General features: G+C 35.3%; 1 protein-coding gene across 1 annotated transcript; it reads left to right on the plus strand.

Moving 5' to 3' along the window:
* Positions 1 to 6,745: 6,745 nt before the first annotated feature.
* On the plus strand, positions 6,746 to 8,059 carry LOC136223236 (vacuolar iron transporter homolog 4-like). Its single transcript, XM_066011128.1, has one exon. It carries the CDS (start codon positions 6,965 to 6,967, stop codon positions 7,634 to 7,636), a length of 672 nt encoding a protein of 223 aa, XP_065867200.1. The 5' UTR covers positions 6,746 to 6,964; the 3' UTR covers positions 7,637 to 8,059.
* The last annotated feature ends 8,872 nt before the right edge of the window (positions 8,060 to 16,931 follow it).

Below are 16,931 nucleotides of genomic sequence, written 5' to 3' on the forward strand. Positions count from 1 at the left end.
AATATAGCTAGTGGTGCTGTTTCATGGAAGTCTAAGAAACAGACTATTCTAGCTCAATCAACCATGGAATCAGAACTGATTGCACTAGCTGTGGCTAGTGAAGAAGCAGGTTGGTTGAGAAGTCTGTTAGCTGAGATTCCCCTATGGGAAAAACCGATTCCAACTGTATTGATCCACTGTGATAGTACCGTGGCTATTGCTAAGATTCAGAATCGTTATTACAACGATAAGAAACGACAGATACGTCGTAAGCACAGCACTGTGAGAGAGCTACTCACTAAAAGAGCTGTTAGAGTGGATCACATACGCTCAGAAGAGAATTTAGCCGATCCTTTGACGAAAGGATTAGCTAGAGAGAAAGTCCATAATACGGCAAAGAGTATGGGACTTATGCCCCTACAGTGATGAGTTACACACAATGGTAACCTAACCTATAGACTGGAGATCCCAAGAAATAGGTTCAAAGGGTAATAACAAGTTGTGTTGTAATATGAGTCAGATCATGCAATTTGAAGCATGAATATCCTGAAGCGATTTGAGGTTGAGATAATAGAAACTCTTAATGAAGTCTATACTCCATTTGGAGTGAAGTACATAGCTACATGAGTACTTTTGATAGACTCACCTATATGAATGTGGAAGTGAGGCTGCTTCCTATGAGTTTAGGGCAAAACTCTAGAGCATTCATTAAACCGGGATAGACGTGTAAGGCCATAAACGCACGGGCTACTAGAACTACACTCTGAAAAGGTTATGGCGTGATATACGTCAGAGATAGAGTTCAATACTACGAGTCACTCTAGTAAACTCTGAACTATACTCACTACGCAAAGGTTCAAATCGAAAGATACCTTTGTTTATGTCTGACCTTATGTAACTGCTCAGTAAAACGTTTTCAAAAATTTTAGTGGGGGATTGTTGGGCTTAGCCCAAGTAAAATTTATGAAATAAAGCCCTTTCAAGTGTCTTTATGTTTTTTCAAGTGAAAAACATCCCACATTGCTTTCAAAGCACTAAGTGGAGATGTTTATAAAGAAGGTCCTCACATGCTTGGGGTGTGCCCCAAGGGGTACCCACTTTTGTGAAAGGGTGAGGACCTATCTCTTTGGTTGACCACCACACGCGCGCGCGCGCCGTCCGTCCGTCCGGTCGGGTCAGGTTGGGTTGGTGTGGTGTGGTGTGGTGTAAAATGATTAATTTTTTATTAAAAAATTATTATTTATTATTATTTTTAATTTCGGAAATCCTTTTTTATTTAATTATTTATGCTCTGATTTAGTCTTTGTGAACGTTGTTCACAACGTCCATTTTTCTGAACGTGTCTTCAGTCTCCTCCACCTTCCTGGTTTTCCTCCTTCTCTTTCTCCATGAAATCAGAGCTCAAACATCTCTTTTTTCTTGTATAAATAGGTGATGAGAGACTGCCTTCAAAGACAATTTACTTTCATTCATTCAGTATTTTTTCGAAAGTGAGCAAGTAAACAGAGAGTGTATACAGAACGATTTTCGTACGGTGCAATACAAAAATCGTATTTAAGAGGACTGTTTTATCCTGGAGGTGACCGGAGTTCATACTGTTTGCTAAATTCCGGCAGTTCTGCGAACGTCTTAAAGAAAGCGACATTGTCCGCGACTCTGCCCATTTAATTTTGTTCGGTCTGTTCCTATTTTCTGAGTTCGAGCTTCAACAATAACGATGTCCAAATGGAGACAAAACCGGTGCAAGGCCCCAAACATTAGAATGTAAATGTTAAAAAACAAAAGTACTGGAAAGATTAATGGAAGGCAAAGAATACCTAGATAATTTCCCTAAAGGACAGTGCAGACAAGCCTTAACTAGAGCTGCATATGGTAAATTATTTGTTTTAATAATGGAGCTAACGGTACGATCTTGACAATGACCCAGATGCATATGCCACCTCTTAGTCGACACATTTTCACCAACAAGTGCCTTCTTTAAGGTAGATAGAAGCACGTACAGCCCATCCATACTCGGTCCGCGATTGCCCCAAATACTTGATCCTTAATAAGAAAGTGATTAGGCCAAAACTCAAAGTAACACAAATATCCTTAGTGAATTTTTGTAGATATAGTAAAGACTTAGTTAATTTGGGAACAAGTAATGCATCAAACATTTTTAGATTATGTACTGAAGTGTGACCAATGTGAGAAATTTTCAAACCTTATCCATTGTTGAACTAGACTGGATCATATATATCCTTGATATGGATGCATTTGTTGCAGGTGATTCGGGTCTTCTGTCATATGGTATGTAGCACTAGTGTCAGGATACCAGGGTTGGTTTGGTCTAATGAAAGGATTCAGATTCTGCTGTGGCTGTCAAGCCATATAGGTATGCGGACATGGTCCATGACCCTGGATATGCTGATATTGTCCCTAATTTAGCTTCTTGCATTTGTCAGCCCAGTGATTGATATCACCGCATTTGAAGCATGTACCCCTCTTTTTATACTACTTTTGATTATGATGTTCCGACGGACCGCTGATAGAGATATGAGCTTCTGGAGTAACAAATGAAAGTTCTGCAGTATGTGCACTTTGAAAGAGTCCCTCATAAGACACCAGATGGTCCTGTAGATCATAGTAATCAATGTTGGCTCCCTTTTGAGTGATTAAACCTTGGATCATATTGTGATATTTAGATCCAAGATTTTTAAACAAAAGAACATGCAGAAGATGTATTAGAAAAGGATTACCTGATTCAGCAAGATCATCGAGAATAACCTTGATTTTCTGCACGTATTCAGTAACTAACATTGCATTCTTTTTTAGTCCATAAAGATCTAGGCTCAGCTAAAAGTGGCGTGTACTAGAGATGATACTATATGTTATTTCAAGGGCTATCCAGATGTCACGAGAGAGTTTAAAATCATTGATAACAAGATAGACTTCTTCAGTGATAAAATTAAGTAAAACAGCACAAATCGTATTTTCCACATCATTCCAATCATTAAACATTGGATTTGAAACAATATCGACTTAGGAGGATGGATAAGCAGAATTGTAGAAGTAACGAGAAGGTGGAGCGGCATTAATGGTGATATGATCAGACAGATGATGTGATTGTAAAATGGCTTCAATGTTCATTCGATAAGAACAATAGTTATGTGGGGTTATACGGATATTAATAGAAATATTGGTGAGAGTAGGACAATGAAACTGAGATATAAGAGAGAAAGTTGGGGTATGTTTCGGTATCATGTTCATGTAGTGGCGGAGCCAGGATTTGATGTTTGGGGGGGCTAATTTGTAATTGTATAGTTTGCGGTAATTTTTTAAAATCCAGCCCGTGAGGGCTAGACAAATTTTTTTTAGTCTCTAACATTATAAAACTGCTTCATTTTGGCCAAAGTGAAAAGCGTAAAACTTATTTAATTTTCTATATGGCCAATGTTGATTTCCTAAACTAAGACACCTACATTTTCGTCGTTTTGGTGTGTTGAATGCTAAAAAAATTAAAAGTGTTAGGCCTAAAAGAAGTAGAGATATTTTTTTTTTGGCAGGGAAAAGAAGTAGAGATATTTAATATTTTATAAATCCAACATTAATTGCTTAAAAATTATATTCGAAAAAAAAAGTTTAAACGAGTTGTATGGAAAAAATCAATTAGATAAATAATAGCAAAAAAATGAGGTTTAAGGGGTTTGAACACATGACCTTTTACATAAAAACAAACCTCTTAACCAACCCAACCACCTCAACATATTGTCATAACTTTACAAACATGCATTAATATACTATAATTAGGGGGGCTATCAACTACCGAGCAAATTTTACTCAAGGATGGAGTCGGTGGCCGGGGGGCAGAGCCCCCCCAAGCCCTGGGCTGGCTCCGCCCATGTGTTCATGGGGTAGGATGGGCGAACATGGTGAGGAATGAGAATTTTAATTGGAGCTATTATTTTTTATTTTAAATAGGGGAGTTTTGTGTTCCTGGATCGATGGAACCAGAAGGATGGAAGTTCGGGCAAGGGAGAAAATGATTGTTGGTCAGAGCAATAATAGTCAGATTAAACGAAAAGAGAGGTAGGGTTTTATGTTGCGGGTAAGAGTCTCCTCAGAAGTTTGAGAATAGATACAAACTAGTGACATCAGACTGCTGAGGCGGGGTGGCTACTGGTGGTGGTAAGGTGGTGAAAGGCGAATCAACACGCCATGGTTGGGTTGAGGGAGGAAGAGAAGAAGTTGTGGAAGATATTAAGGTAAATTCAAATGTGCTGTTCGTGGAGGAATCAACGACAGACTGAGGTAGAGATACAGAAGGCTGAGGAGGGGCAGGGATTGTCGAAAAAGAAGATGATTCCGACACAGAAGGAAGGGAGATGGCCGGAGTCACAAGGCTAGCCGACGTATGAGGCTCTGATACCATGTTGGGATAGTGAATACTATGTTAAAGATGAATTAAATGCTTTCCCTTGATTATAGAGTATATTGATTAAAGCATAAATCTACTATAAACTATATACAAATTTGGAGTAAAACTATATGATATAGATACAACTAGTAACTAAACTTATATGTTTTTTTATAAAGTGATATGGTAATTAGTAACATTATGGGCTTAACGAACCAAGCCCATGCCCATTCATTACCATGGCATTAGACCAGCCCATCAGAATGACTTTTCCGAAAGATAAAGATGGAAATGGAGCTTCGGATATCAATATATACACGCAACTCTGCTGATTACGGAATTATAGGATCCGAACTTATGATTTGTTGACACGTGTATAAATGTACAGACCAAGAGGTAAATGGTTATCTATAAATAGCATCGAGATCATCACCACAAGTGCACAACTTCTTATAATACATTCTAACTAATTTCAAATTAGTATTCTCATCACTAACTTAAGGGCTTAATTGGATGAAGGGTAAGGAAGGATTAATAAAGGAAGGGTAGAGATGGGTAGGGAAAGGTAAGGAAGGGGAAGGAAGGTTAATTTCTAACCCTTCCAAACCCACCAAATTGGAGGGTTGAAAATTGGATGTAATTTCTTAAAAAGAAACCCTTCAAAACCCCTCCAAACCCTTACCCTTCTAATTTTTTTGTGTTCCAAACATGGGTTTGTAGAAACCCTTACTAACCCTTCCTCCTCCCAAACAAAGGTTTCTATCAACCCTTACTAACTCTTCCCTTATTAACCCCTCTAAACCCTCCATCCAATCAAGCCCTAAGCATCAGGGAGGGTTCGCCGGACTCCGACCCCTATCTGACTGTATCCTTCCTTCTCAGGTAAGCAAACAAAGAGTAATTGGATATTCAGATGTTGAAAATCCATATTTGTTTTTATTTCTCTATAAGATGAAACAACAAATAACAGATTTTCTCCAATTACTTGCTCATGCATTTCATCATCACCATTGCCAACATAAGTTTTTCCTTTTTCTTTTCTTTTTTTTCTTCTTTTCTTTTCCTTATTAATTATTTAGATATTATTGCTTTGAAGTTACATCAACTATCTTTTCTTTTCAGGTAGGCGTGTGCCCTCCACAATCCTTTATCAGCTATGATGTGTAAAGAAATATATGGACTACATCTTCAAGCTATACCAATTATGTCTTTTCGGTTTTTCTATACCGAATATAATTTTTTTTTTTGCTTTAATTAAATATAAAAATTGTTAAATTTATGCTTTATACACACAATTTTATAGATTAATTGCAACAAAATTTAAGAACTTCAAAATGCTAAATTTATAAATTCTTGCTAGTTAGAATGTCGTTGTGAATTAAAATTTATTTTAAAAAAATTCATTTATTTATAAATAAAAATAATTATTATTTTATTAATAGAATTATTAATTTTTATAATTAATAGTTGAAATTTAATTATTGATTTTAAAAAATATTTATTTATTTACTAAATAATTAGATTTCAATCATTAATTATAGAAATATATAAACCCCAACTTAAAATTCAAATTGATTTATGTTATTAACAATTTCATTTTTCTTTCAAAAAAACAAATTCAATTTTATATTGTAGTTGTGACTTTATTTTATAATTAAATAGTGTGTGAATGCATTGGATTCCCAGTGGAAAAAGAAATCTTTCTTTTTAAACTTTTATTTGCTTATTCTGCTCCACATTGCTAAAGTTCTCATTTTGGGAAGGTAGATATATAATATAAGAATTACTTGCTTATCTAGATCTACCTCTTTCCACATTAAAAATAAAAATAATAATTATTATTATTTTGTTTTACCATATAGTATTTTAGGTTAATAATTTAAACTAATTCATATTCGAACCAGGTATGTCTTTTTCGAAAGGCAAAACTCTCATACGAAGTATTTTAATAATAAATGTATTGTCGTCTCCTAAACTCGAATATCAGTTGAAGGTAAACTCATTCCGTACCTTAGAACTCATTCCGTACCTTAGCCATTTGGACTACGTGGTTTGTGGTAATTATATTATTATTATGATATCATACAATTTATCATAATATATGTAGACTAATGAGATGTTCCCTTCCTCGGCAGTAACCACCGGAGCCACGTGTGCAGCCATTACAACAATTTCTGATTGACAATAGACTCCCATCATTGACTGATTGCCACATGAATCTCTGCTCTTATTTCAGACACAGAACCTGATCCTCTTATAAATATAAGATAGACAGTACACTAAAAGGTACTAAATCATCCATTTTGCTCACCTAACCTTCATACTACTTTGTACATTTTTCTCAATGACTTAGATATTAGAGCAAAGTTTCCCTAACTCCTCCTTAATCATTTTTCTGTCTTATTTGAGGCAAACTCAGACTCAAACCATATCACATCAATAATAATAATAATAATAATAATAATAATATCTCCTTTTATTTTCTTTATAAATATCAAATCTATATATAGGCGTGTGTCTTCCATACTCTCTATATCCACAACTTCTTTTTTCCATCAAAAACACATTCTTTCATTCCCTTTCATAGACATGGCGTCCAATGAAGAACTCAACCAACAACCATCTCTTAAACAAACCCAAACATCTATTTCTTTAAACCAAACCAACCCAGATTTAGAAATCCAGGTCTTAGACTACTCAAAGAGAGCACAATGGCTCCGAGCAGCAGTTCTTGGTGCAAATGATGGTCTACTCTCAACCACTTCTTTAATGGTAGGAGTTGGAGCAGTCCGAAAAGACCCGAAAACAATGATCATCACCGGCATAGCCGGACTACTCGCCGGAGCCTGTAGTATGGCCATCGGAGAATTCGTGTCAGTCTACTCACAATACGATACAGAAATGGCTCAACTCAAAAGAGAAATGAAATCAAGAAATATGCAACTCAGTGAAATTGAGGCTAAGAAGAAAGAAATCCCTAGCCCGTCACAGGCGGCTGGAGCTTCGGCCTTTGCGTTCGCGGTCGGGGCGGTCATACCACTGCTCGGAGCATGTTTTGTTAAGAGTTATGGTGTGAGAGTTGGAGTGGTGATAGGTCTAGCTAGCCTTGCTTTGTTAGGGTTTGGATGGCTCGGCGCGGCATTAGGTCGAACACCTGTGGTTAAGTCATGTTTTAGGGTTTTGGTTGGAGGTTGGTTAGCTATGGGAATAACTTATGGTCTAACCAAAGTAATTGGTAGCGTTACAGGTATTTCGCTTTGAGATAATTCTGTTCGGGACTTAGATGTTGGTTCCTGCTCCTGTTTCTGTTTGCTTTTTTAAAAAACTGCTTTTAACAGGAGGTGTCTAATCAAACACCTCAAACTCTACTTTTTAAAATGAAAATGCAAACATGAGATGAAAAGTAGATAACCAAACACCCCCTTAATTATCACCGATAAATTATTTACCTCACTTTCACTAGCTTAATTAATCTACAATTAAATAAGACACTTTATATATAACTATAATTCTAGGATTCTTTTGTCAGTTTTATTTTTATATATATGTAGATCTATATGTTTTTTGTTTTGTTTTTTCAATATAAGTGTTTTTGTTTTCTGGCTTAAGAGTTTGTGTATATTACTTAATAGTATTATGAAGTGTGTAAGAGATCAGATAATGGGAATATGATTCTATTCTATCTATTTAAAAGCATGATTATTGTTTACAATATCTGAACTGCCTCTTCCTTTATCTCTCATGTGTGTATTGTCCATTTTTAGCGAGTGATCCGATTCCTCGGTTCGAGGATTGTCGGGCACCTTTTAGATAGATACTCTCCCAAGCTTTCTACGTACTTTAGGATTCGAATTTGAGATTTAACTTAAACGACTTGAAACTCTTAACCATTCAAACCAATCTTAATTGATAATTTTCACGAACATTTTAAGTGGTAAATTAAAGGCATTGAATAAATGTGACAGAATATATATATATATAGAATATAATGATAACGGAACATTATAATATAATAAAGTAACGTGGAAATATTAGGGAAAGTGTAATTATATCTAAATATTTTTTAGGTACAATTTTACAATTTTACTCGAAATATTCATCGTTGATTTTTATCGATATTACATAAAGAAGGATAAAATTGACAAAGGATTAAAATTGCAACCCAAAAAATGTTAAAGATATACTTTTATAGTACGTTAGAATACAATTACACTTCTCAAATGTTAAGAATACAATTACACTTCTCAAATAAGGACATACTTTTATAGTTGTACTCGTACCCAAAATCAAGAGATAAAGATTAAAAAATGTCTACCTTATTTGAGAAGTGTAATTGTATTCTTAACATTTTTTAAGATGTAATTTTAACATCGTTAGTTTGCGCTACTTCAGTTTACTTTGGAAATCCGTTGAAAATTACCGACCGAATCCAAAGTAATTTCAAATGATAAAAGTTTATTAGCTAAAGCAAAATTATAAGTAAAAGTGGACCATAAAATATGTTAAGATATAAAAATGACACTTCTCTAAATATATTTTTAACCCATATCTTAAAATTAGGTACTAAAGCAAAAACTTAACTGAAAAATTACACCAAGCATGATCTTGGACATTAAAACACTATATTTTTTTATAAGAAAATAAAAATATGACCAATTTCAAGGGTTGAATCCATCTTTGGATTTTAAAAAAATTTCTATAATTTTAATTTCAGTTGCAAGCACAAGCTTTGGATATATTTATATAAAAAAAATGAATAAACATTCCCTTTATTTATCAATCATGTCTTCTTTTAATTATTAGCACAACTTTAATAGACTCTTTTCATAATGGATGAGAAAGCAAGAGATTAAAGAAAAATGATTCTTTTTTCGTTGGCAAACACATGCTTTTTAAATTTGTCTTTTCCTTAATTATACTTAATGTTAATCAATTTGCTTGAATTAAAATTTCTTCAAAAACGACATTCTATCAATGTTTCAAAAACCAGATCGGAAGTCGAACTGGATTGACAAACATATTCTGAGTCTCCATACTTGAGCCCTCCATGAATCTTTGTTGCTTTCTGATCAAGTTTCGTTCTAGCAAGGATACCCAATATCTTGGAGAGATTAGAAAAGACGTTATGATTTTCAAACCCCATCAAATTGGCTTTTAATGTCCGATTCTACTACCTAGAGTCGATCGACGCTAGAATGGAATGATAGGGTTGATCGGGTCTGGCCTCTAGAAACTTCATAGTCGAAAAATACAAACGTTCAACTATAATTAGGGGGGTATCTCTATATTAATTTTCAATCGAAAGGGTAAACAAATTTGTTTCCAAAATTACTCGATTGAAAAATTAATATGGTTCAACAACCTTAATCTATTTCCTTCGTCAAGAAGAGACTGAAGGAAATACTTATGCATTTGTTCTTGATTGAAAGGTAATTTTTTTTTATTTCCAAAAAATCATTCAATTGAAGAAATGGTCCCATTAGCAAATATAAAATTTCAAAAAATGATTGTTCATGATAAAAGTGGCACATTATCTCCGCTCATATGTTCGAATCTCAAAAAATGGTTCTTCATGACAAAAGTGGCACATTATCTAATGGTTGCCCGTAAATAAGTGGCACATCATAATATAAATTGCTGATGGAGACCCTGGACGTGCGAATATTATAAGGCAACTGACTACTATAAGTGACATGATCAAATGGAAGTTATATAAGGCTACTAAAACATATCACATGTGGAAAACAACGATTGTTGGTTTGGATGATAAACTACGCAAGTAGTAAATTCCACCGAACTTGAAGTTCCCCAAAAAAATGTTTAAATTACCTCTTTGGTTCTTTGAAGTTTAGAGTAAGAAAGAGGAAAATCATTAAGTTATAAGGTGTAAATCACCCAAAAATCACATAAACGAGTTATAAATACCTTTAACGCTATCATTAATCTTGTTAAACTTTCGTAACTCTTCAAAAGTAGTGTACATTGTGTTGAAATTTTCCAAAAACTTTTTAGTTTGTCCGTTTCGAGAGCTTTAACTAGGGTTTAAATGTAGAAAAACACTAAGTTAAACTCTACATATGCTCTAGATACACGCAATAAAGTTAACAAACTGGAAGGTTTAAAGATCGTGTAAATACATGTTTTGGTTTTATTTCGTTTTTACTCTGTTTTTTTGTGTTTACTGTTCTTTTCTAGAGAATGGCGTGGATCGACTTTTCCGGATAAATCTAATGGACCTTATTCTTGAAGAATTTTTTTTTTATCGTCAGTCAAGGGCCAATAAACTTTGTCGTGGTTAAATGAGGTTGGCCGACCTTAGCACTAGATATTCAAATTTTTTTCCCGTAAAAATGTCTTTATCTTGACAAAAAAAAAAAAAAAATACCTAAAATAAAACTCATTTACTTAGACCTATGGTCTAGAAGGTCAATCAATGTGGTTTGGGGATTTTAATGTTAGATCCATTAGATCTAAAGAAATTTCACTTGAAAATGGATTTTCATGTATAGAATCTGTAAAAAAAGTGTTTTATTTAGGTCATTATCCATCAAAATATTTTCCTTTTCATAATATTAAGTGTTAAAAGGTTTCATAAGATGTTTTATCCTAAAAGATGTTTTAAAAGGTTATATATATATTTTAAGGTAAAATGTATTCATGAGCCACCATCGGCAAAAAAAAAAAAATATTAATTACATCTACCAAGAAACAATGTAAATTCTCAAAAATAATGAGACTATTAGCAAGACGAGACTCTCTAGCTAAACTATGAGCAATCATGTTTGCCTGTCACCAAATGAAAGTGACCAAGTTGAAACTCTATTAAGGTAAGAGAGAAAGTGGAGAGATAAGCTCTGGTTTTTGTTTCTTTTCAAGTGGGTTTCTTTTTCCTCTGGTACCTTCCCTATAGATCTACTTCATCTTTCATCTCGACCATCCTTCTTCGTCTCCCTCCTGGATCTGCTTCTTCTGGTTCTGCATCCAAGGTTGTTCATCCCGTTTCCACCCCCCTGGTTCTGTCTCGTCTTGGTCTAAATGAGAAATTTCACCGCCAGTGTGTCTCTAGCAGCTCCCACGAGAGGAAACCCTGAGCGTCTTCTAGGCCGTGAGGAGCATCATTATCTCTGGCCAGATCTAGTGGATTCTTGGAAGGTAGTAGATCGAGGGAAGGAGAAAGGAGAAATTAGTCTCTTTAATGGCCATCCCTTCCTAGCCTTCACCAGCAGGCGTGCTTTTAAGGTTTCGGGTCCAATACCTCTGTACCACCCTTGTTGGTTTCTATGTGTTTTTCGAGTTTGGTTCTCTGATCCTTTTTTTTAGCCTGCTTAGGAAGTCTTGGAAGTTCTAAAAACCTCTCTCTGGCTTGAGGATCTGGATCTACAAGTGTTTTGTATATTTTCTGATTCCATTTTTGCTGCTCTGGACTTTTATGTTAATTTTGTAGTTGGAATCTTACTTGTTTTGCTTAGATCCTCTTTAGCCGTGTTGTTTCGATACTGTACAGTATCTTTATTTCTCCAATCAGCGAACCGGGTTGGCCCTTCTTCTGTTTAGGCTCCCGGCTCTCATCCTGATTGTCTGGTGGATTACTATACTTTGATATCTGATGTAATCTCCTTTATCTAATGAACTATTCCCGTTTTAAAAAAAATATGAAAGTGACCAAGAAAGATGACATCCTTTCTATCCCAACTTTGCCAAATTAAAGGCGGTAAAATCTCGAAAACCCAATCCTTTTAAGTGCTTTGAGATACACAACTTCTCCCAACTCATCCAATTAATTGAGTGATCCTTACTCTTTTTAATACTCCACTAGAAAGAGTTCAGCATACACTGAAGCTCCTTAATAGTAGAAATAGGTAAAAGGAAGACACTCATAAAGTACACCGAGACAGCCTGACCTGCTGCTGTGATAAGTAAAGCTCTCCCCACCTTAGAGAGCGGTTTCCTATATCATAATTGAAGCTTCTGCCATAACTGGTCTTTTTGGTTGGAGAAAATGGCTCGTTTTGATCTCCGAACTAATGATGGTAACCCCAAGTAGCGTCCCATGTTGATCAATTTTGAGACTCCTAAAATAGAAAATATGCCTATAGCCAACTCTGTAGCCACTTGTTGTTGCACATAATTCATGATTTGGGAAAATTAATCGCCTAACCTGAAGCTGCTTCATACACCTCTAAAATATTTTCCATAACCCGACATTCCTTAGTATTGGCCCTAAAGAACATGAACGCATCATCCGCAAATAGTAAGTGTGAAATACGTGGAGCTCCTCTCCCTACCCGAAACCTGTGAATAAAACCTTTAGAAGTCGCATTATCCATTAACATAGATAAACTTTCCACACAGAATAAGAACATGTAAGGGGGAAATGGATCTCTCTATCTTAAACGTCGCTGCAGAATTATTGACCCGATCAATTGATTAGTAATTTTGATTGAGTATCTAACCGAAGTAATGCACATCTTGATCATTTCCACCCAAGTTTCAGAAAATCCCAACTTCAACATAATAGCCTTTAAATAGTTCCAGTCCACCCGATTGTAAGCTTTACTGATATCGATGTTGTCAGGTAAAAATCCTTTAAGACGATTAGCAAGAACTTTCGAGATTACCTTATAAGCAACTTTCGAGATGCTATCAGTGATAATGTTCCTAAATTAATTAGTAAATATAATGTGATTATAACACTAATTAAATCTGATAACATATTGATTTACAAATAAGCTGGTATTCCTTCTAGAACTAGAATAAGGAATAACGATTAACGGATCCTATGGTTAAAAGGAGTAGGCTAAAAATTTTATATTTCCGCTGCTATACCTTAGCCTTAATTTCCTTCAGTGGTATCAGAGCCATCGTTAAATCCGTTATTTCATATATGAAAATTTAGAAGTTTTTCAATAGGATTGAATAAATATTTATGGTTAGGATTAATTAACAAATAGTTTTGATTAATTAATCCTAAGGATAAATAAGTTTTAATTAATTGTTAATTAAAATTGATTATGCGTATGTTCCTAATTATTTCGGTTGATAATCATTATAACAAAATCTATTAGTTTTATAGTTAGGTTAATAAAATCAGTTTTATTAATACTAAAGATAAAACGGAAACCTATTGTAGTTTTTCCTATTTCTGAAAATCGTTTTTAAAACCGTTTTAAAAACCTGATATATATATATATATATATATATATATTTATATAAAAAAAATAACGCAACAGCAGCCCAAGTCGCGCCTCGCGGCGCGACTGGCCGCTGTCGCGCACGGCTGCTGCCTCGCGGCAGCAGCTACGTGCGGCGCTGGGGCGCCACTGCCGCAAGGCAACGGCGTCCCGCGCGCCCTAAGGGCCGCTGCCAATCGGCAGCGGTCCACTCTCGGCCCCGACCCGATACCCACTTGATTTTAAATGGTTTAAAATCGTTTTATATTTGAATATATATATATTTCAGAAATTGATAGTTTTCTGTTCTTGATTATCGAATGAAAATTTGTTTAAAAGTTTGTTTTACCAATTTGTAAATCAAAATGTTAAATGAATTAAAATCTAAATAATTGGAACATGCATAATTAAAGTTTTGTATAGTTATATTAACCTAAAAGTTTAATATAAAAGGATACGAAACTATTAGAAGTAAAATTGGATGAAAGTTAATTTGTTAAGTTAATGTGATTAACATAAATATTACATAAGATAGTTATGTAATCAACCAATTAAATTTATTTAATTGAGTCTATGCATGTTTGGAGTTATGGACATATTTGGACCCTCTTTTAGTCTTTTGGTATTTTTGAAATAGGGCCTGCGAGTCCTGCCTATCTACTATCTATTGTAATTTCTCCTCTCATCTAATTCCCTTCAATTCAGTTGAAGTTTTCTTTAGTAGTATAGAAATTAATATGTAATTTCAAGGCGCCATGGAGAAGACGGAGGACCTAAAGAGAAATATGTAATAGTTAGTATTTCCTTAGGTTTGCCCTTTTATTCCGTCTCTGGCTCGACGGAATAATTTAGATGATATGTCCATAACGCTAATGTATGTGAATGTATGTGTCTGATGTATGCTAAAACAAATCAAGACTAAGTTAGATTATGAGACCTAAAATAAAATCTCTCATTAAAAAGTTAAGTAAATAAGCAAGTTATTAAAATCGGTTGCCCCTCCCTAATATTATAATTCAGCCGACAGTACTGGGGGCCTTTGGGTTGTTGAGTAAACTCAAGCTCGGGGTCTTGTGGTAACACCTGAATGATCGAAAATCGTTCTTTCATGAATATGGGGTAATACTTAAATTAGATTATGATAATTGGATGAGTAAACTCATGTTATCATAAACTAATGGGCAAGATGGTTGGGATTAATATGAATAGCATATTAGTTACTAATGTGGTTAGTAACCCAATAACCTAGGAATCACATTAGAGATGTGATTGATCATATGTATCTACCTAATGAATGAGACTAGCTTGTTGAGTAAACTCAAGGCGAAATCTCAGGAGTTAGGATCCTAGCTCACTAAAGGATTTGTGAAATTCTTCGAATTAATATGGAGGGCTATTAATTTGGCAAAATAGTGGGAGCAATCTGAAATAAATTAAAAGGCCTATAATTTTAGATTGTTATACTTTAAAGCAAATGAATGACGTACGTTTACTCTTTTTCACTCTCAGGTTTTGTTTAAACACACACTCTTAAAATCATGACTAACACCGATCTGCGTTACATCATTACCGATAACAAATTGAATGGTTCAAACTTCACCGACTGGTTTCGTAACCTCAAAATTGTTTTGAAGTTCGAAAGGAAAGGGTATGTACTTGATACACCGATACCCCCTTACCCAACTGATGATGCTCCCTACCAAGAATTTTATGCTTACTTGAAGCATAAATCTGATGATGATCAAACGGGGGACATCATACTTGCATCTCTGACACCGGAAGTCAAAAGGAAACTACATTCAGATATGGATGCCTATTCCATGGTCAAGCACCTCAAAGAGTTATTTGTGAATGAAACTCAGTGCGAACGCTTCGAAATAACCAAGGAGTTATATAAAAGCAAGATGCAGGTAGGCACATCTGTAATGGCACATTGTGCAAAGATGATCGGCCTTGTCACCAAGTTTTCTAGTATTGGAGATGCGATGGACCGTGAACTAAGTGAAAACTTACTTCTTCAGTCCCTCCCCGAGAGTTACTCACAGTTCATAATGAACTACCAAATGAGTGGCTTGCAAACCTCTCTTGTAGAGCTTGCGCATATGCTCGAGTCAGTCGAGCCCATTATAAAAGAAAACGAGGAGATACTGGCCCTTGCTATTGAAGGATCGAGAAAAAAGAAAGGGGTCGCTCCCAATCCAAACCATCTTGATAAATGCAAGGGGGCTGTGCTCACCGAAACCAAGGGAAAGGAACCAAAGAAGCCCAAAGGAAAGTGCTACTATTGTGGTGACTTAGGGCATTGGAAGAGGGATTGAATGGAGTACCTAACCTTCCACGAGAAGGAAAATAACGGTGCTTCAGCATCTGGTATGTTTTATATTGAAATAAATACAGTTTCGCTGTCTGAATCTTGGGTACTTGATACCGGATGTGGATCTCATATTTGTACAAATATGCAGGAGCTAAATCAGACTAAGGAACTAAAGAAAGGAAGCATAAACTTGCGAGTTGGAAATGGAGCAAGAGTTGCCGCCCTCGCAATTGGAGATTATGTTTTACCTTTGCCCTCTGGGCTTGTAATAGAATTAAGGAATTGTTTATACGTTCCTGAGATGTCTCGTAACATTATTTCTATTAGCCGTCTTGTTGACGACGGTTTTCATATTTCAATAAAGAACAATAGTTGCAATTTTTATAAAGATTCGATCTTTTATTTTTCAGGAATATCACAAAATGGGATTTATGTGTTAGATGATAAAACTCTTGTTTTTGCAATTGATACCAAAAGACATAAGATAGATAATTCAACTTACTTGTGGCATTGTCGTTTAGGCCATATAAACAAGAGACGCATGCTAAAGCTACATTCAGATGGGCTTATAGATCCAATCGATCATGAATCATTGGAAACATGCGAATCATGTTTAAAAGGTAAAATGACAAAGACACCCTTTAGCAATAAAGGTGAGCGTGTATCAGACACTCTAGGACTTATTCATTCAGATGTATGCGGTCCTATGTCAGTCCAAGCAAGAGGAGGATTCAGATACTTCATAAGCTTCATAGATGACCATACCCGATATGGTTACGTCTATTTGATGAAGCACAAATCAGAAGCTTTTGAGAAATTCAAATGCTTCAAGAATGAAGTGGAAAATCAATTAGAAAGGAAAATAAAGACGCTTCGATCTGATCGAGGTGGCGAATATCTTTCAGATGATTTCTTGAATTATCTAACTGAATGTGGGATATGCTCACAATGGACACCTCCCTATACACCACAACACAATGGTGTATCCAAGAGGAGAAACCGTACCCTACTAGATATGGTACGATCCATGATGAGCATGGCCTTACTTCCAAAGTCGTTCTGGGGCTATGCC

Source organism: Euphorbia lathyris, chromosome 3 (assembly GCF_963576675.1).
Source record: "Euphorbia lathyris chromosome 3, ddEupLath1.1, whole genome shotgun sequence".
Lineage (NCBI taxonomy): Eukaryota > Viridiplantae > Streptophyta > Magnoliopsida > Malpighiales > Euphorbiaceae > Euphorbia > Euphorbia lathyris.